Source organism: Glandiceps talaboti, chromosome 23, assembly GCF_964340395.1.
Source record: "Glandiceps talaboti chromosome 23, keGlaTala1.1, whole genome shotgun sequence".
NCBI lineage: Eukaryota > Metazoa > Hemichordata > Enteropneusta > Spengelidae > Glandiceps > Glandiceps talaboti.
In genome coordinates, this window is record NC_135571.1 from 12151463 (window position 1) to 12172624 (window position 21162).

The window sequence follows — 21162 nt, forward strand, 5'->3', positions numbered from 1 at the left end:
TCACAATTTAATGTTTAAGATGTAAACATGAATCCGATAATTCCTATGATATAACTTTATACATAGATTAATTCATTTGGTGATACTATACACAGGGTACACTGTACAGTACAACCTTATCACTGAAATGCAATGAAAATACACACACGTTTGTTTACAATACACAACAAAATACAAACAAGTTGGTTTACGTTACACAACAAAAAGAAACAACCAAACGATGCCCAGAACACAGAATGTCCAGAACACACAATATACAAACAACAGTTGGTTTACAATACACAACAAAAAACACAAACAAACTTATTGTTTCAAATATACGTAACTGGCTGTATGTCTACGATATTTTGTCTGTTTAAAAACCAACAATAATTATGTCGGTTTCAACAACAAATGTACAAACTGTTTGATTGTTTGTTTCGATAACAAGCCTTCTGTATCTGATACACACAACAAAAATGCAAACAACAACACATCCCTGAACGACAAAATAAACAAACTCATTTTCAAGTATTAGTTAGAAAACCTTGAGGAGCAGTCAGTAACTAACAGCATTAACAACACAATGTGAAAAAACACAGTGACATGATTATATCAATTCAAACACACCATACAGTAAAATTAGGTAGTGTCAGACCACAAAACACACTAAAGGATATTAAAATGACACTGGGGAAAGCACACAATGGGGGTATTCAATGAGTAAATCGTTATCTATTCAGAGGTATTGATCAGTTGGGGGTAGGAGGGCTTTCGTCATCATAAAGTTTGATTTGTGTTATAACTATTTCTACAGGGGTGCATCTAAGGTTGTAGAAATCCCATTAACAGGGTCACAGATTCGTCCTACTTCTAGTTCTAAAACTTGCCAATTTTTTTTTTCTATGAAGATATTTTGTAGAAACTCTTACACTGCCTGATCCAGGGGTATAACTGGATGGATAACTACTACGTAGGGACGGTGTTGATCCATAGTTCATACTGGAAGGGCCCAAGGAACTTCCAAGACTGCTGGATGAAGTGTTGCCGGAACTACCATATGAGCTTCTCCTGCCGGGGGATGAATAACTGCCGGAATAGTTTCCTGAATAACGACCATATGAGGCCATCTTAACTTAAGTTTATCAGTTGGTCGTGTTAGTTAATCAGTTCTGCTACACAGTCTGGCTACTAATGACGTAAACAAACTCCACAACCTTGTAAAAGGTTACAGTTTTGATGACGCACGTACTCAGTCCGTCCAGCAGGCACCAAATCCAGTACATGAATAATCCAATCCAACATGGAGGAAAGTTTTCAAATCAGCACGGACACTCCAACCAAACTCTCAACAGTATACTACACAACGTATTACAACCACTGCTATACACAGTTAGCATGGCGGACCCCTAAAGCAGCCAGCCGATGAACTTCAGCCCCTCATTTGCATATCTAAAGTCCTCTTCTTCTAAACAGTGATTAGTGTGCTTTGCATACTACCAGTGAGTTAAGGTCTCATTGGAATTTAATACCTGGCATATGTACATACACACACACTATTGCTATTTATAGGTTTGTCTGACAGCATGCCGAGCAAACCAATCCACTCCACAGTTTATATTAGGGCAGTGTGGTATGTGTCAATGACGGCAATCTCAACCACAATACCCCAGTATTTATAAGAAGCTGTCCAATTTCAACAGTTGATAATCGAGGTCTAGAGATCTTTTGTCTGTATACAAAATGTCCACACAACCATATATGACCTCTGACCTCGTCAGACTCACACCGATAATCAGACCTTTGGTGGATTAACAGAGTGTCAAGTTAATGACATCATAGTTGCCATAGTGACAGTGTCGCCAATGTATTCTTTTAAGACAATTCTTTAGAGAGACTAGACACAGTGAAAAGACACGGTGGAATGACACGTTTAACCTAATATAATCAGTTTGCACTAGACAACAACAGACATGAACCAGAGATTAAAACAACATTGAATCCCATTGTACCAGTACATGATTTCACACTACAGGTTATACTTACAATGTAGTTTGGATAATTTCAAATCAAAATTGCCACTTCATTAAAATTCAGTTTAAAATAATTTCATACCAAAGTTGATAATTTAATTCAGTTTGATTTACTTGAAATCAAAATTAACAAATAAATTTAGTTTGAATAAATTAAAATCATCATCGACATTCAAATCTAGTGTTAATAATCTCAAATCAAATGATACTTGAAGTCTAGTTAGGAATGATTTGAATCACAACTGACATTTAAAATTTGTTTCTTTTTCTAGTATACTGCATGATGTTGATCACATAAATTCGTCTGAAAAGATCACTTCTTGTATTCTAGTCCATAATAAAGTTGAAATATGCAAAAAAGTTACTAAAAATGACGAAATTAAAAAAAAAAAATTGTGCTAGGAATGCGCCCAGCAGACATATACAAACATATACACACAACAAAAGTTAAACTGTACAAAAAAGTTGCTACAAAACCCAGAATTTTATCACAAATCATTTCATCTGCAAAGTGTCATACTCAAAAGTATGGGAAACCATTCTACATAAAATGACAGCTAAGTTAGGGAGTCTAACCATAATCTTTTACCTGACCCAACCTTAAACTAACTCCCTAGCTTGTATATAAATAGCAATCTGTTCACCATTCCACTTTCTTACTTGGAGAGTTTTTATTTCGTATCACAGTAATAGTAATCAATGGCATTGTCGTATACTAACTTATACACATCAAAATTACACAGACAAGTTTGTCAAATCTCCCTTTACAGAAATAAAATGATATGGAGTCGGCATAACAATCTTTCTTCAATAATGATTTCGAGTACGTCAAGTAGCTAATAAGAAATAAACATCTCGCATGTACAATATAAAGTGAATTAGTTTCCCATATGGAAGCCAACATAACTAACTGAGTGAAACATAAAGTTCTGGTTGATGTCCATGTAAGGAAATGCAATGTCCTGTAGTTATTATAATGGTGCCAAGGCTAGGTCAGTAACTAATTCTATGGTAAAGTGTACTCACTGTTTAGACATAATGGATAACTTATTGAAGGCTGGTGGTCAAATTTACAGGGTATTTCTAGTCTTCCAAAATTAGATAATGAGAAATGAGGCCGCTTGTGATTTCTGTGTTCTCTCTGAACAAGGTCACAGGAATAAGATCCCATATCAAATTTTGAAGTCCCTCTTGATACAATATAATTTCAAAATTCCTTGCAATTGATATCAAAACTCACAACATTCATCAAACCACCATTTTAGTCTCTCAAAAAATGGAAACTTCTCTATCAGAGGGGGAGGGAGAGAGGAGGGAGGGGACTCTTAGTCAGCCATGATGGAGGTAACTTTTTGCATGAAATGCTCTTTGAGGTGACTGCATATAGTAGTCGAATTCACTCGGTTCAACAAATACACCACAACCAATGACAACAAAAGTCCAAACTAGATAAACAAAAAGTTAGCGACGCCTTCACTGTGAAATTACTTCTATTGTGAGATAGTTGTAATGTTTACAATAATTTCTACATGGTATAATCACAAAAGACCCTAAATCTACTCTACCAATAATGATATAGTTACTTGTTATACTGTTTTGCTACACAGGTAAAAATTCTCACTTTGGTGAACAGAGTTTTTGCTATTAAAGGTTGAGGAACCATGGTAACAGAAAGGGGTAAAATGGCAGTGTTTCCCCATAGAGTCTACGGTAATTTTGTTTGAGAACCCAAGTAAAATGACATGGGATTCTCGATAACAGAAAGGGAGAAAGGGGTAAAAATGGCAGTATTTCCCCATAGAGTCTATGGTAATTTTGTTTGAGAAGCCAGGTAAAATGACATGGGAACCCTGGTAGATTTTACCTACTTACCCCACCCTTAGCAAAAACACTGGTGAATTTTACATTCAATCTGTTTTATTTTGTTGATAAGCACTAGCAACAGCTTTGACTATCTTATGAGGTTTGTGATTATGTAACAGATAAGGGATCACCTTAAAGGGAACTGAACTAGCTGTGTGATTAGTTTAGCACAGCCATAGAGGGTTGTGAAAGAGTGTATGTGAATGCCTATCACTGAGAATATTCATTTGCTATGAGCACCCCTTACTTTGAACACATCTTGCTCTCACGATAATGTTAGTTTTCCACTCTATGCTCAAAGTGCTAAATACAATTATTACCCCTAGCACAGATCTATAACAGCACAACAGCCCTTTATACTTCCTCAACTCCCTGGGAACATACAATCCATTGCAGCCTCTATAAGTGCATAGGATTAAAGCATTCACATTGCAACCTCTATCCTACCAGGTCCCCAATTATACAGCTGGGTTGACTAAGGCACAATCATGGTTCAAATCTTTCCTAAGGACTTTAACCATTCATGGTTCAGAAATGAACACCCGCAGCAAGGCTCAAAAATGCAAACCTGCAACCTGCAACTTCAGAGCTGGCCACTCTTACCATTCAAATATCCCGACTCTACTATAACGAATACCCCATACTATGAAATATAAACACTAAAGGACAGTACAATATAATTACTTTGGAACGGTAAATTGGACACGAATACGACATTTCGATCGTATTGATTCTTTGAACCATATACAATATATTCTCCAATGAACACAATACAATGAACACCCCGTATAATATGAACACTTCTTACTATGAACACCTCTTACAATGAACATATCTTAATACTATGTATACACACTGCTATAATGAAGACACTGTACTTTGAACACGAACTACTCCTTGCCATGACAACCAATTTTAGCATTTGATTAACTATAGAGATACGATCAGGAACTTTGTGAACATGTAGCACAGTAGCAGTTTAGTTGCTAGGCAACAATATATTATTTATATCAAAGTGTAAACATTAACATTTGAGATTAGCTACTATTATGTAGAGTGATTATCAGACTGACCCTAAACAACCTATCTTTTAATAGTATGTAGGGGATACTGGTACCATTCTATTCAGATATATCTCAGTCTCTGTCTGTCTGTCTGTCTGTCTGTCTGTCTGTCTGTCTGTCTGTCCCTCCCTCCATCCCTCCTCTCAATGCTTTATTTTCACTTACCCTACAAGGCCAACTAAACAACCAATATTAATATTTCCACTTACCCTATTTTCTTCAACTCCAATCCTTGTTTGTCTCTCCCTCCTGTCTTCTTCCCTCCTCCTCTCCTCCTCTTTCCTTTTCTCCTCTTCTTTCCTCTTTTCTTCTTCTTTCTTCCTTTCCTCTTCTTTCCTTCTCTCCTCCTCCTTCTTATCCTCCTCTTCAGCATGCTGTAAGGTGGAAAATATTGATTGAACTCTCATCAGTAAAAACAGTACTATATTAAAGTATAATGTTTTGGATTTTCTTGTATATATGTAGTGATGTAGAGTGTCATTACGTTAGCTCTTCGTTCGAGACAGACCTATACAATTGAAGTTCCAGTCCATAATACCACATCCCCTCTCATGAAGCTATTGAAAACCCCCTCAATGGCATAAGACTCCATTGGACAGCCCCCCCCCCCCCTCCCCATTATCATGAAAAGGGCCAAATTGACAGTGTCTTTATGCCAAGAAATGGGTCTATCACAGACCATGAAAATGATCTATTACAGCCTCCCTCTATGGTATGAAAAGGGTCTATTATCCACCCCTCCACCCCCCCCCCACCCCCGTATGGTAATAATAATAATAATAAACTTTATTGCAACCTTATCTATCATTTCAGATATCAGTATAGTACAATGAAGTAAAAAGAAAATGCTTGTATTGACCATACACAAAGAAAGAGAGTAGTTTCACAATGTGAAAATCACATATACATGTAAATGTAATTGTCGAATGTATATCACGAGGCAGCTGGTATATTTTTGCTCAAGTGGTGTTCTTGAATTTTGAATCCTTGTTGAATAGATATGAAAAGGGTCTATTATGGCCCTAGTCTATGGTATGAAAAGGGTCAATTATGGCCCTAGTCTATGGTATGAAAAGGGTCAATTATGGCCACCCCTATGCCCAAAAAAGGGTCTATTATGGCCTCCTCTGTGGTATGAAAAGCATCTATAGGACAGTGCCCTCTATGGCATGAACACGTTTATTATTGACACTTCTAAGGTATGAAAGGGTCTATAACAGACCCCTCTATAACATCTATTCAGTGTATTACAGATTATTACAGAGCCCTCTATGGCAAGGAATGGGTATATTACAGTCCCTTCTATAGCATGAAAAGGTCCCCCCCCCCTCCTTTCACATTTACAGCCTCGTGACTACACAACTTACAGATGCTGACATGTGGAGATAACCAAATCATTATCAAATGTAAAATAAAATACTGAATTGTAAAACTTACCTCTTCCAAATAAATAACACCAGTTTGTTTTCTCCTTTCCTTGATGGGTCTCCGCCTACCAGGACCAGACCTCCTGGGACTCTGATCATCAGCTTTATCTATAACCATAGAGATAGAATAGAATCAGTTGCCATGCCAACTGAGCCACACTAGGCTTGTACATACGTATGTTACATATGCAACCTATGTATGTGTGTGTACGGTGTGTATGTATGTATGTATGTATGTATGTATGTATGTATGTATGTATGTATGTATGTATGTATGTATGTATGTGTATATATGTGTGTGTATGTGTATGTGTGTGTATGTATGTATGTATGTACATAAAACATGTATGTATGTATGTGTGTATATGTGTGTGTGTATGTATGTGTGTGTATGTATGTATGTATGTATGTATGTATGTACATAAAACATGTATGTATGTATGTGTGTATATGTGTGTGTATGTATGTGTGTATGTGTGTGTATGTATGTATGTATGTATGTATGTATGTATGTATGTATGTATCTATGTATGTACATAAAACATGTATGTGTGTATATGTGTGTATGCATGTATGTGTGTGTATGTATGTGTGTGTGTGTGTGTGTGTGTGTGTGTGTGTGTGTGTGTGTGTGTGTGTGTGTGTGTGTGTGACTACAAGAGCTAGACAATATTTTGAACATTACCATTCACTGGATATTAAACAACAAATCTTCTAATCTTTCCAACTCACCAGTAGACACAAGAGATACTCTTTTCCTCTCTTCCTGAGAATCATCTTTGGTTTCTTCTTTCTTGTCTGTATCTCTGTAACTATAGCGACTGCTAAACGGTGTTGATCCACCACTGGACGTGGAGCTGCCTGGATACTTGGCGGTGAACGTTGTCGGGGTATCGGAATCCTGTTCCATACGAGTGCGCCATGGCCTGTACCGACTGGTGGTCTCTTCAGGTTTATCTTCCTGAGATTTCTGACGAAACAATGAATTATTTTTATATTAAATGAACCGTAAACCAAGAAAATGCAGGAACAAAAAAAACAAAAAAAACAAAAAAAAACCAAACATGCAGGATGAAAGTCACCTGTTATAGCCTCGGCACTACAATTTTCTCATCATATGGTTGAGTCCTATTGTTTCCATGGAATGGATCAGTCTATTTCATGATCCCAGGTATGGCTCCACTGATGTGAGAACCTGGGATTAAAACCCTGTACTTTTTAACAACTGCTTTTTAAATGGCCAGTGCTGATTAGTGTTAAAATTTAGGTGTCCAAAAACGGATCTTGGAGAGGACCTCTGATATATATGGGCTTAATAACTGTCTGGCAGTGCTAAAGAAAAAGTTGGCTCAGAACAAAAGAATAATCCTATGTAATCCTTATGGCTCCACTGATAAGATAACACTAATGTGAGAACCTGGGATTGAAACCCTGGCCTTTAACTCTCCACTGATAAGATAACACTAATGTGAGAACCTGGGATTGAAACCCTGGCCTTTAAGTCTCCACTGATAAGATAACACTAATGTGAGAACCTAGGATTGAAACCCTGGCCTTTAAGTCTCCACTGATAAGATAACACTAATGTGAGAACCTGGGATTGAAACCCTGGCCTTTAAGTCTCCACTGATAAGATAACACTAATGTGAGAACCTGGGATTGAATCATGTACTTTCAATAAATGTGTGTAATGCCCTAAATGGGATACATATCATACATTCTGCTGTTGTCATGACTACACCTATCCATGGAATATACATATAGGACTAAACCATGATGAGAGACAATGTAGAAATAGCTACTAGTGGACAGGTTACAATACATGCTGTCAGTCAGTTAAAATAATCAATATAATCAGTACTATATGGATAGTACATCAGGACACTGGATTAAATAAACACAAACACACACACCAGAAAAACTGTCAAATGTTATGCTTGAAACAGATGCATGTAAAAAAGAACAACAAAATTACGGTGAGCTCACAAAGTCAAGATCAAGTTGGCCAAGGCAAGGTCAACTTTACTTTGGCAAAGGTCAGGATAGCACAGCAAGGTCAAGCTGGCCATAGCAAGTCAACTTTACTTTCGCAAAGGTCAGAATAACATTGTAAGGTCAAGTTGGCCAAGGCAAGGTCGCTTTACTTTTGCAAAGGTCAGGTAAGCATGACAAGGTCAAGTTGGCCAGAGAATGGTAAGACTTATGGTAAGGTCACATTAACCATGGCAGGGTCAAGTTTACCAAGTCAGGGTGAAGTCAAGCTAGATTCATTATCACAATATCAAATTCACCATGGTAGGGATCAAATTCACCATGGTGGGGGGTTCAAATTAACCATGGCAAAGTCAAATTCACCAAGATGGGGTCATGTTAACCAGACCAAGGTAAAATTCAGCAAGGCAAGGTCAAATTAACTTAGGCAAAGTCAAATTAAGTAAGGCAAGGTCAATTTCATCAAGGCATGGTCAGAGTCACATGGGCATGGTAAAGTGAACCATGCCAAGGTCAAATTGACCACGACAAGATCAAATTCACTGAGCCAAAGTCAAATTCACCATGCCTTAAGATGAAGTTAACAAAAGTAAGTCAAGTTAAATAAATCAACGCTATAAGCCTTCAAAATAAGTTGAATTACTGACAAACATAAAAGTCAGTTTTTTGTTTTTCTACTTTTAGCACTCTTTGAAAAATTCCATCAAAGTTTAATAACTTCAAAATATAATATCATTTACTGGATATTCATGGAATTACCAAAAGTCAACATTTATCAAAACTATCAAGACTTTCACTGTATCTTTCACTAAAATAGTGAAAATAACATAGTAGATAATATTGACATTTTAGTAAATTAACACAGTATGATGATAAATGTTATCATTTCTGAGAAAAAGTTTTGGATCAATTTTAAACAGAAAAAGAAAGTTAGTACAAAATTTTCATTTTTAGACTATCAAAAATCGGGCTGTAGAAAGTTCCATGCAAATTTTTTGCAAGGTTGTCCACCTGGATATCATTCCTAGGTTTTTATTTTTTTTATAGGTAAGTGTTCGTTGGGTTGTAATAAACACCACAATATTTCTAATCAGGTCTACACGGATACCAAATTAACATTTGTTGAAATTATTATTTTAATTTGATGGAATCTTTCAATCAATATATATTTGTATTAAAGTGTTCAGCGTTCTCCTCTGCAATTTTGCATCTTCACAAAAGTCACACACAAGGATAGTTTTCTGTAGTCATTGCATAGACTGACTCTATTGTCTATGTTCGCTGGTTGTAGACGAGGAATGGAGAATCTGGGTTCTGGTGGCTATTTTGATGCCATCTCCAAATAATACGAAACAGTTTGGAGTAATATTTTCAATATGTTAACAGAAAGCTCTGAGATTACTCTAGAGTTTGGTACCATGTTATTTTGTACAGGGAGAACTATATTAATTATTAATGAAAACACAGCTATGTTACAACCTATTTCAGCTAACCCCGTCACAAGTGTGTCACAAATATATTGTTATTTTGCATACATGCAACATTGGTACATAAGGATAACACACCAGACATGCTGACTCAGTACAAATGAAAACAAAAGTAATTGTAATACATTGTTACCACTGAAGTCATTGAACTCTGGGAAAATGTATATAAGTTACACTTTATGTAACCAAGTGCAATGGGTTGGGTAGTTACAATGTATACAAGTTACACTTTATGTAACCAAGTGCAATGGGTTGGGTAGTTACAATGTATCACAATATGTATTTTGTTTTCATTTGTAGAGAGTCAACCTGTCTGAAGTATTGTTCATTTCTACCAATATTGTATGAAACAAGATGAAAATACTTTTGTGACAGATTATTGTGACGAAGTTAGCTGAAATGAGCTGTAAGTTAAAATAATAAGTAGCCTGTACTGTATACCACTGTGAAAGTCACACCCATAAATGTATCTATACTTAGAATAACTTAAACTGGTTTTCATTGTTACAATTATAACTATTATGTATGGTTTCGTTTTCTTGGATCCTGACTTTTAGATATTATACCATGCACAAGCCAAATTATTGTCTTTGAGCAGAAAATATGGATTATACACCTTGGTCATTCTTCATCAAAACAACCCACGTCTACATCATTACATATATATTTTATTTGCATTGGTTCTGTGGTGCTCAAAATATGACTCAAAAAGTTCCAAATTGTCATTATTTTTCACATTTCTGATTCACAGTTCGAGAACTATAGAGCAAATGATGTAGACATGTGTTGTCATGATACAGAATGGCCCAGGTATAAATTCCATACTTTCTGTTCAGATGTGTACAACTTGGTGTATGTACAGTATAATGGTGTTTAACTACACAATAGTCAGTGTGGATAATAATTTATTGATAAGATTAAGAAGTGGTTGGTAGGTGAGATTGCAACTTTCACAGCAGCTTAGTACAGGTTAGCACAACCGATACAGACAAAAGAAAGGTACGGAATCTACACAGGTTGCAGAGATGATAGAGAGATAACCACTAAATATCTGAAAATAAGAAGAAAACTGAAAGAAAACTAGAACAGAAGAAATAAATAAAAGTAGGAAAATAATAAGAAATATATTGTTTGTTTTCCATATTTAAGGACAATTTCCACTCATAAGGTAACGTTAATGTGGGAACCTAGGATTGAAACATTGGACTTTAAGTTGACAATGATGGGAACCTGGGATTGAAACATTGGACTTTAAGTTGACAATGATGGGGAAATAGAGAGAAAATACATATGGTCTCAATTGGGACTTGCAATGCAGACTGAGCATGCTCAGACACAAAGGACTATGGGAGTATCTGTAGGCATCGTAATACCTCATTGAGAGTTATCGATAGAATAATCCTCCTATAATGGGTAACCATGACTACATTATTTATGGTTACAAACAATGTAACAAGATTGTGTACAATACTGATTGATTCGTATTTATCATCGTATTTCCCATGGTGCAACATTCAGGATAATCAAGATGGCAGGTTTGCAAGTTCCCTATCCTAAAACATTTGACTATTAACCAGTCCAGTTATTTACTTTGGTATATCTCTGATGAGGATGACACACTGGATAATAGCTGTGGTGTACAGAGTTTAGGTGAAAGTCAAATCCCATTATATTTCCACCCTTCAACTCCTACATTTTGGAATGTCCGTGTAGTATGTGTATATGTGAGATGACTCTATGTTGTAAGAAAAGGGGTGACAGGTGTTCAATATCCACACAAGGAGGAAAGTAACTCCAGACATTTTTCATCAAAGTTGTTTTGGAATGTTCCAATAAATATGTACAGGGGTGGCATGGGGTAGGGATGCGGACAGTTGTAAGGGCTCTGATTTTTTACCCATCGACTTCTGTGTTTTGGAATATCCTTAATATTTCTAACATAGAAGATCAATCCAAATCGATCAGAAAGGGGTGGGATAGAGTGGGGGTTGTCAGATCTGTCATCTTTTTACCCATAGAGTCGTATGTTTTGAAATATCCTTAACAGTTCTATATGTAAGAGCAATCCAAATTTATCAGAAAGGGGTGGCTGGGGTGGGGGTTGTCAGAGCTGTCATTTTTTTCACCCATAGACTCAGGAGTCAAGACATATGTTTTGGAATGTCCTAAGCATTTCTGTATGCAAGATCAATTCAAATTCATAAGAAAGGGGATGGGGTAGGGGTCTTCAGATCTCTCAACTTTTTACCCCCAGTCTCCTATATTTTGGAATATCCTTAACATTTCTATGCGTAGGATGAATCCATCTTCATCATAACTGGTAGGACAGGTGTGAAATTTGACATGGTGACTTGAAATTTACACAACAGCTGCACGTCAATTTGTTTTCATAACAATACTCTCCTCAAGGCAAGCGTTCCATTTTTATCACTGATGGAAAACACATTAGTTATTACAAAAACAAAAAACAATATCTGCTAAAAGTGCATCTGTGGCTGTCAATGTGAGTGATCTAATCTTGATATGGGATAGTTATGTGTATCTGTATCAGGTGGCAATATCAGGTGGCAATACCTCTTGATAACTCTAATACCGTACTTAAAATGTCAACAAAGTGACAAGCATGTGTTCATAAACATCAAACAGACACTCGATTCTCAGTACCTACAATATCATTTTACCTCATGCTAGAGGGTCAAAATAGAACAAGAAGGTTGACTTATTCTCACGTGTGCCTATTAATGCATGTGAAGCGCTTGGAGCAGAGTTATGGTGTCAAATAAGAAATCGAATGTTCGTTATTTTATGATGTATCTAGGCAGTAATTTTCTATTTCAGAATTGAGAATTGCAAGTATGGATACAATAACACATAACATAGCACATTGGATGTTAGACAATTCATATTTACAGGAAATTGAGTCTTTGAATTTGTTGGTTTTCATATTGTGTGAATGAACAGTTCCAAAGTGCTGGGTGGGTTGGGGCTTTACAAAAGTTGATTGTTTCATTTTTATCTTTATGAACAGCTAAAGAATTACTGTAGCACCCCCTGAAATTTGTGTGTGTGTGTGTGTGTGTGTGTGTGTGTGTGTGTGTGTGTGTGTGTGTGTGTGTGTGTGTGTGTGAAACTGGTCCTGATTAACGGTAACTCTGACAGATCTGTGTACAAACATGAACACTTGCACATGAAAATATACAAAATTCACTTCAGGAACTTATATATTACAAAATGAACTAACCCCTTAGGTAGCAGCATACACACATAAGTTATTTTAATGTTTATTATTTTTCGAAATGACTAGATATGTTCAAAACAATGTATTATTCCATAACTTCTGGTTAATGACTCAACTGGAATGTACAGACATAGTTAAGTTAGTGTCATCTCTCTTTGTTTCAGTAACATTAGAGTTGTCTAGTTTATTGAATACTTGCCAAACTAGTAGGTACAAATATTACAAACATTCCTGAAGGTGACAGAAGTGTGCTGGGTCACTCAACAGATCATAACATCGGACATCCTTGATATCGAAATACAACAGCGGCATTTGGGGTTTCGGCGTACTAGGATTGACATAAATTCAAATGATTGCTGAGACATGTTAACCCTTTCTCGACTAGAAACTTTCCCGCCAAAATTTTTGAACAAAAATTCTTGTTTCTCTGTAATTTTTGGAAAAAGATCAACTTTATTTTAGACCAGAATTCAAGAAATATTACTTCCCAATGAAGTAATATTCTTAAATTTTAGAAAATGTTCTTACAATCAAGTTTCTATTTATTCCAATGTCGTCTCTAGGAATGAAAGGGTTTTAAGTTAATACAAACTATTGAGTTCATTTAGGCTTCACAGAGTTTGGTATTGAAAAATATTTAACGGCATGTTACGGTAAAGTTGAAAGCCAATTCACTAGTGGCACAAGCTGAGTTTTTTATAAGCTTTTTACTGAAGTGGAAATATTTACAAAAATAACTTCGAATATTCTAGTATAATGTTAATGTCGATGCATACTTTCTATGACATTACAATTTGTATTCTGGCATTGTTAGAACTGTTGATTACATAGTAGGGAGTTCCTGAACATTTTTTATGATACGTATATTAAATTATGCTGTCCATTCGTATGAAAGATGATTTGTGATTGGATGATGAAGTGTAGACCTTACTTGTACCCTGATAATGAATATTAATGAGCATTACCATATATGGTAGTGTGGGCAGGTTTAAAGAGCAGAACAAAGATTGAATATTAATGATATATGGAGATTGGGGGGAGGTTACAGAGAATAGAACAGCAGGTCACCTTTAACACAAAACAGTGAAATACTTAGAAATCTGACAAAGATACCGCTACCCAAATACTGCATCTTGGATCTAAATTTAACAAGTACGCTAAATTAAGTTAGTATAGCCCTTTCCATCAGCCAATCCAAGGCCTGCTAACAATTAAGCCCCTATAACTAGCCAATCGTAGCCATCAAAAGAATGATACATCAAATTGTTAAACCTGAATTACTTTACGATTAGTTTTCACCTATCACTGCTACATTATAGTATGAATATATAATTTCAGACATTCTTAGGTCAGCTACATTTTATCAACATTTCTTATAAATGAACCATTTTGATGAAAGTAGTACATCAATGAATTATTTTGCCATTCCATGGTTTTTGTGCATGAAGCACTTTCAAATATAAATTATGGCTGATTCTGTACAACATGGGTGTGTTAAAGGTTATATTGTTTTAACTTATAATTTGATCATTCAAGTTATAATTCAACTGTCCCTGCAGATGTGAAAACACTTTTCAGGAGAATGCTATGCATGCTGTCACTTCTTATTGCCATTAATTTGTTAGTGACGACTCCAGCTGTGATTATTATCTAAAATAAATTTACAGAAAATCAAAACTTTTAGTGCATACAGTTTAGGCGGGAAAATAATATCAAAACTTTTAGTGCATACAGTTTAGGCGGGAAAATAAAATCAAAACTTTTAGTGCATACAGTTTAGGCTGGAAAACACTCCATATTGAATAGAATGTTTTAAAAATTAATTATTTCTCTCATTTCTGCCTAAAATAAAGTTGGGTTAATCAAAAAAGTTATGTAAGATCAAATTTGTTTAGTCTAAATAGTTTAGGCGGTGAAAGTACTCACTGAAATGTGACAACTGCACTATAAAGTATGTTTACAAAGATGATTATTACTCCAATTTCAGCCTATAATTTATACGGATTTTAAAAAAAGTTACAGAAAACCAAAATTTTTATTTTCATGCACTTTTGGCGGGAAATCACCGAGGAGTGAAACGTCGTATTTTCAGAAACAAAATGTTTACAAAAAAGTTTATCTGTTTTCAGTCAAAGAATTAGGTCAAATTACAACAAAGAGTTAATAGAACTTATCTGTACAATTTATTCAAGAAAGTTATTGTGACTAAAATGTTTTTAAAAGCTAAATTCTGTTTTATTCCAAAAGTATAATTTAAGTTGCAGAAAAACAAGAATTTTGAGACAGAATATTGACAGAAAGTAAGTGTCAGTGACAAGGTTAATAGCCCCCTCTTTCTGTGCTAAATGTTCTGTCTGCTATGTGAAACTATGTCAGTTATGTGGAAACCACATCACAGCTGGTATTGCCATATAAGGAAGGCTATCGGACAGTCAGCAATAAATAACTTTCTATTTCTCAAGATCAACATTGTAATTTTATGCATGAAATCTTTGGTTCAGGTCATTTGAAAAAGTACTGACATCTTGTGTTTATTTAAAGTTCTTGTAGAAACACTTGACTGACTTGTCTCTTGCAATTCTGTCGGAAATTTTTTGGCAGTCAACATTTTGCAAATGTGGTCATTTCTAACAAAATATTTTGGTAACATTTTAATAAAAGTATCAATTCTTATTATTTCTGTCTAAAAATGAAAATAAATTTCATTTAAAACTTTGCATTTCACGACAATTTTGTTTGAATTATTTTAGCATGATGGTGTATTTCAATGAAAGTATTATATTCTTAAATTCTGTCTAAAATACAATTCATCTAAATCTTTGCAGTACACAACTAAGCCTTATCCAGGCTGCCATAAGAAGCCAGGGGTGGGGTGACTAAAAATATTGTTGCTTTACCATCCCAGGGGTATACAGAGTGACTACAAATATGGCTGCCATAACCACCAAGGGGTGGGGTGACAATAAATATGGCTGCCATAAAAACCAAGGGGTGAGGTGACTACAAATATGGTTGCCGTAACAACCCAAGGAATGAGAAATAGTGTTAGTTATTCTATCCAAGTCCCTATCCTACAGTGAGTAAGTACTTAGGCACATTGGGAAGTAATTTTCTGTTGGCAAATTCTCTTTAAGATTTTACAATCGTCTCTGACAAACTCTAACATTAGTTTATGACTTACTGTGACGTCTCATAACATATCTACATGTGTAAAACTCTTTATCAGTTCAACAATAGTTTCATACTATCAGAAATTAAGTACTTTTCAAGTGTATGTAAGTGTGGTATTACCATAGCTCTCCTCTTACACAGTCACATCAAAGGGTGATAACATTACTGCAATCCTGGCCTGACAAGTATGTCAAGAATCTAGCTTGTAGTGGTTTTATGTTTATAGTATAAAGTTTCACATACTGCTAACTCTGGGGCTTTCCATTATCACTTAACCCTTTCATTCCTAGAGACGACATTGGAATAAATAGAAACTTGATTGTAAGAACATTTTCTAAAATTTAAGAATATTACTTCATTGGGAAGTAATATTTCTTGAATTCTGGTCTAAAATAAAGTTGATCTTTTTCCAAAAATTACAGAGAAACAAGAATTTTTGTTCAAAAATTTTGGCGGGAAAGTTAAACTGAACAACATATGCAATTTAAGTGCTGTATTACTGAGATAACCTTAGCCTGGTTTTATAATAAAGTTTTGATGGCACCACAATCCGCAAAAGTGTTTATATATATATCACTTTAACTGCAATATATGCAATGGAAGTGTTATATGACTGTGGTAACCTTAGCCTGGTTTCATTACCCTGGTTTAATAGTAAAGTTCTGATGACTTAGATCGTCATATGTACAACATATGCAATTTAAGTGCTACATTCAATGTGGTAAACTTTAGGCTGGCTTCATAAAGTTCCGATAACTGCCCGTATCTCCGATCTAGCGCGGTTTTCATATGTACAACATATGCAATTTAAGTGCTACATTCAATGTGGTAAATTTTAGGCTGGCTTCATAAAGTTCTGATAACTGCCCATATCTCAGACCCGCAGCGGTTTTCATATGTACAACATATGCAATTTAAGTGCTATATTTAATGCAATAAAATAGCCTGGTTTCATAAGAAAGTTAAGATAACTGCATAATCAACAAAAGTGGTATTACTTAATAATTGTACAACTTAATATAATTACTACTGCGACAACCTTAGTCTGGATTCTTAGAAAACTATTGGTAGCTGAAACAGTATTATTTTATAACTACAGTGCTTTCCATATATCACTTAAATTTTACAAAATATACAATAAAAGTGCTATGTTACTATGGTAACCTTAACATTGCAAAGTTCTGATGGTTACTTATTAACAAAAGTGTTTTTTATAAATCATTTATACTACAACATATGCAATGTATTAAGTATTACATTATAGCAATAACCCTAGCCAGGGTTTGTAACAAAGTTCTGAAGGCGGCATAATCTACAAAAGCGTGTTTTTAGATATACATATACAATATTAAGTACTATATTACTGTGATGATCTTAGCCTGGTTTCATAGCAGAGATCTGATGGCTGCATAATCCACAAAAGTGTTTTTTTTTTATTATATATATATATATATATAAATACTTTAATACATATACAATATTAAGTACTATATCACTGTGATGACCTTAGCCTGGTTTCATAGCAGAGATCTGATGGCTGCATAATCCACAAAAGTGTTATTTTTTTATATATATGTATACAATATAAAATGCTATACTACTGTGATGACCTTAGCCTGGGAAAGTTCTGATGACAGTGTAATCCACAAAAGAGTTTTTATACATCACTTAAATTCTACACCATATGCGATATATCAGTGCTGCGTTACTACGGCAACCACAGCCTGTTTTGATGTCTGCATTATCTTAGCTCTATTACAGATGTTTTCATATCTACAATATATTGGTTTTGTGATTATTTACATCTGTGATACGTTACTGTAGTAACACAGCATTGTTATTGCATTAACACTGAACCTATTAACACTAAACATTGGAAGGTCAGTTCTCACCAGACTTGTTGCCCGGGAGACAAGTGTATAAAAACTTAAACAACAATCCAGGGACAGTCTGTATATAGATGGCCAGAGAATAGGATGAATCAATAAAGTTTGTTATTAATGTGAATAATTACTGAGTATCATCACTTTTCATTTACAACAGCTGTCTACAGAGGGCGCTATCATTTGAAAGGGTCTGTTTAATATGAGAAAACATGATGAAGTGCCTAGAACGACTACAATCCTTAGATGAACTGTACTAAACTTTGACCAACTTTTCAGTTTGAGTGATATTCAACTGAATACCAGACATTTTGTACCATGGCATCATTGAAGTCCTAGATAAGATCTCCTTGATGTTCAACTCTTTGTACGCACAGACTTTCCTAGCTGTTACAAAACCAATATTGCAAAGTTGTGAGGCTTAGATCATTACAGTTCATTCACAGTAATTGTCTATAGAGGGCGCTATAATTTGAAAAGGTCTCCAGTGTGACAGATTCATACAAAGAAACTGCAAAGTACTAAGATCCTATGACGTACTAAAGTCTACTGATATCGGGCGAAAGTTTTTTCTTAAGCCAAGAATTTTCGCTACAAAACCATATTGCATAGCTGTAAGGCTTGGATTGCATAGTTTCTCTTTTTAGAATTACAAAATGATGCAATTAGCTGATAAAATCAACAAACTGGATATTTTATAATTACAGAGAGAAATGCAAACAGCTGTATCTATGCTACAAGGCACAATTATTACCACTTACAAGAAGAACTGAAATAGTCTAAGTAAAAAACCTTTTGGGGGCCAAATATCTTCAATTTAAAAAACCAAGCAGAAATTAATTATTTCTAGAAATAACAAAGTAATATAATTATAATCTATCCTACTGGACTAGCTGTTGTTTTGAATGGCCACAGTTTCACCTCCTATCCCGGACACTTCTTTGGATGATTTGATGACAGATGGTTGGTGACACCTGAAGGTGTAGAATTGTCATGTGATGATGAAAACCGTCGAGGAATTTTACTAATCACAATAATGTAAGCGGCTGGTGTCATCAGGTGTCACAAACCATCTGTCATCAGATCATGTCAGCCTGAAGAAGCATCCAGGATAGGACGTGAAACTGTTGTCATTCAAAACAACAGCTAGTCCAGTAGGATAGATTATAATTACTTCATTATTAACTTCATACTTGGATGATTGAGAACATTCATAGACATATTTCTAGAAAAGTTGACTGAAATTTTCCTCTAGCTACATATAGGAGTGGTGTGACATAAGACACTTGTTCAAAATCAGCTTTTTGACTCAGGTAACCAACCATCAACTTTACTGTAATGTAGATGTTAGCAGTACTGATGCCTTCTATGATCTAGCAGCGTATATTTTTATGGGGACTTGAATTAACGTGGTTGCACTCACAGTAGGCTGGCATTTCTGATAGTAAGTTTTTCTTACATATCACCCCCCCCCCCCCATCATCCCCAGCCCACCCGTTTGGACTAAAAACAAGTCTTCTACTTTCAAAGACATAGCCCCCAACACTTTGAAATAAAAACAAGTCTTCTACTTTCAAAGACATAACCCCCAACACTTTGAAATAAAAACAAGCCTCCTACTTTCAAAGACATAGCCCCCAACACTTTGAAATAAAAACAAGTCTTCTACTTTCCAAGACATAGCCCCCAGCACACTTTGCACATTATTCTTGCAACGATACTTGTACTGTAACCTTTAACTTTCTTTTGTCTTTCTGTTTCCCCTAATATAATTGGTGAATATGCTGCCACAAGAATTAATTTAACTTTCCATTTTTGTTCTAACACAGAAACTTGCCAATCGATAATTTACAACCAAAAATAAACTATTAGAGGTTATTTCATGAGAAAATAATATGCAACCTTTCTCTAACTAATATTAATAATCAAGAAAAGTTCACTTTTAGTATCTTATAATTTATTTGACTGCAACTCAGTTTATTTTCACTGACATAGTGACCTGAGTATGTTTGTGAAGACACTAATTTTACAATGATATCCACATTTTGACATTCCCTTACTTAACAGAAGAAGTGAATTTGTCACCTTTTTTGAGTAATTTACATATATTTTAAGCATTTATATGATAGAAAGATATTTTTCGCAAAGTATGAGGCTATATATGAAATCAATTACCAACACAACCATGGGTGTTATCGTTCAAGGAGGGAAGGGGTTGAGAGATCGTACCCTGAACATATGGCGTGACCGTGACATGAACTGTGTGGTATGTTGCTATATATGTAAAGGATGAAGTTATACTCAGAAAGGTGTTTGCAATGTATGTGAACACATGGCTCCTGTATAATCTCATTAACATATTATTACTGACCTAACTCACATCCAAATCTCTGGATAATGAACAAACAGCACATTCATACACAGGATTGAATGTCGACTTTGACTTGCCATATATGTTAATATTTCCATATATGGTAGTTGTTTGCATATCCCCATATACGGTTGCTCATGCAAATATCTATACCAAATAAGGCAATTGTTTGCATAACCAAGGTATGTTAATTCATGGAAATATCTGATTCCAAATAAGGTATTATCTGCATATCTCCCAAATATGGCACAACATGCAAACGTTTACTCTAAAGAAGGTAATTATACATCCCAAATATGGTTAGTTATGCAAATATCTACCCAAATAAGGTAGCTGTTTTCATATTCCCAAATATGATTAGTTATGCAAATAACTACTTCAAGGATGCAAATTACATCATTTTCACATCCCAGATTTGGTAAGTCATGTTTCTATTTCAAATAACATGTGCAAACGTCTATTCCAAATAAGATACTTGACTGTACATACCAAATATGGTCAGGCATGCAAATATCTACTCCAAACAAGGCAATTATTTGCATATCCTAAATATGACAATTCATGCAAATATCCACTCCAAATAAGGTAACCATTTGCATATCCCAAATATGGTCACTCATGCAAATACACCTCAGTGGGTTGTTAATGTTGAAG

The 21162-nt window shown here is 35.1% G+C and overlaps 1 protein-coding gene across 7 annotated transcripts in view; it reads right to left on the reverse strand.

Moving 5' to 3' along the window:
* Positions 1 to 21162, reverse strand: part of LOC144452643 (uncharacterized) — a 119935-nt gene that overhangs the window by 25222 nt on the left and 73551 nt on the right. For all 7 annotated transcript variants that reach the window (XM_078143781.1, XM_078143778.1, XM_078143777.1 and 4 more), the window contains 3 exons: positions 7099 to 7336; positions 6377 to 6474; positions 5149 to 5313 (listed from right to left, as the gene is read on the reverse strand). In XM_078143781.1, coding sequence (XP_077999907.1) covers positions 5149 to 5313; positions 6377 to 6474; positions 7099 to 7336 — 501 coding nt within the window. The remainder of the gene's footprint in view (positions 1 to 5148; positions 5314 to 6376; positions 6475 to 7098; positions 7337 to 21162) is intronic.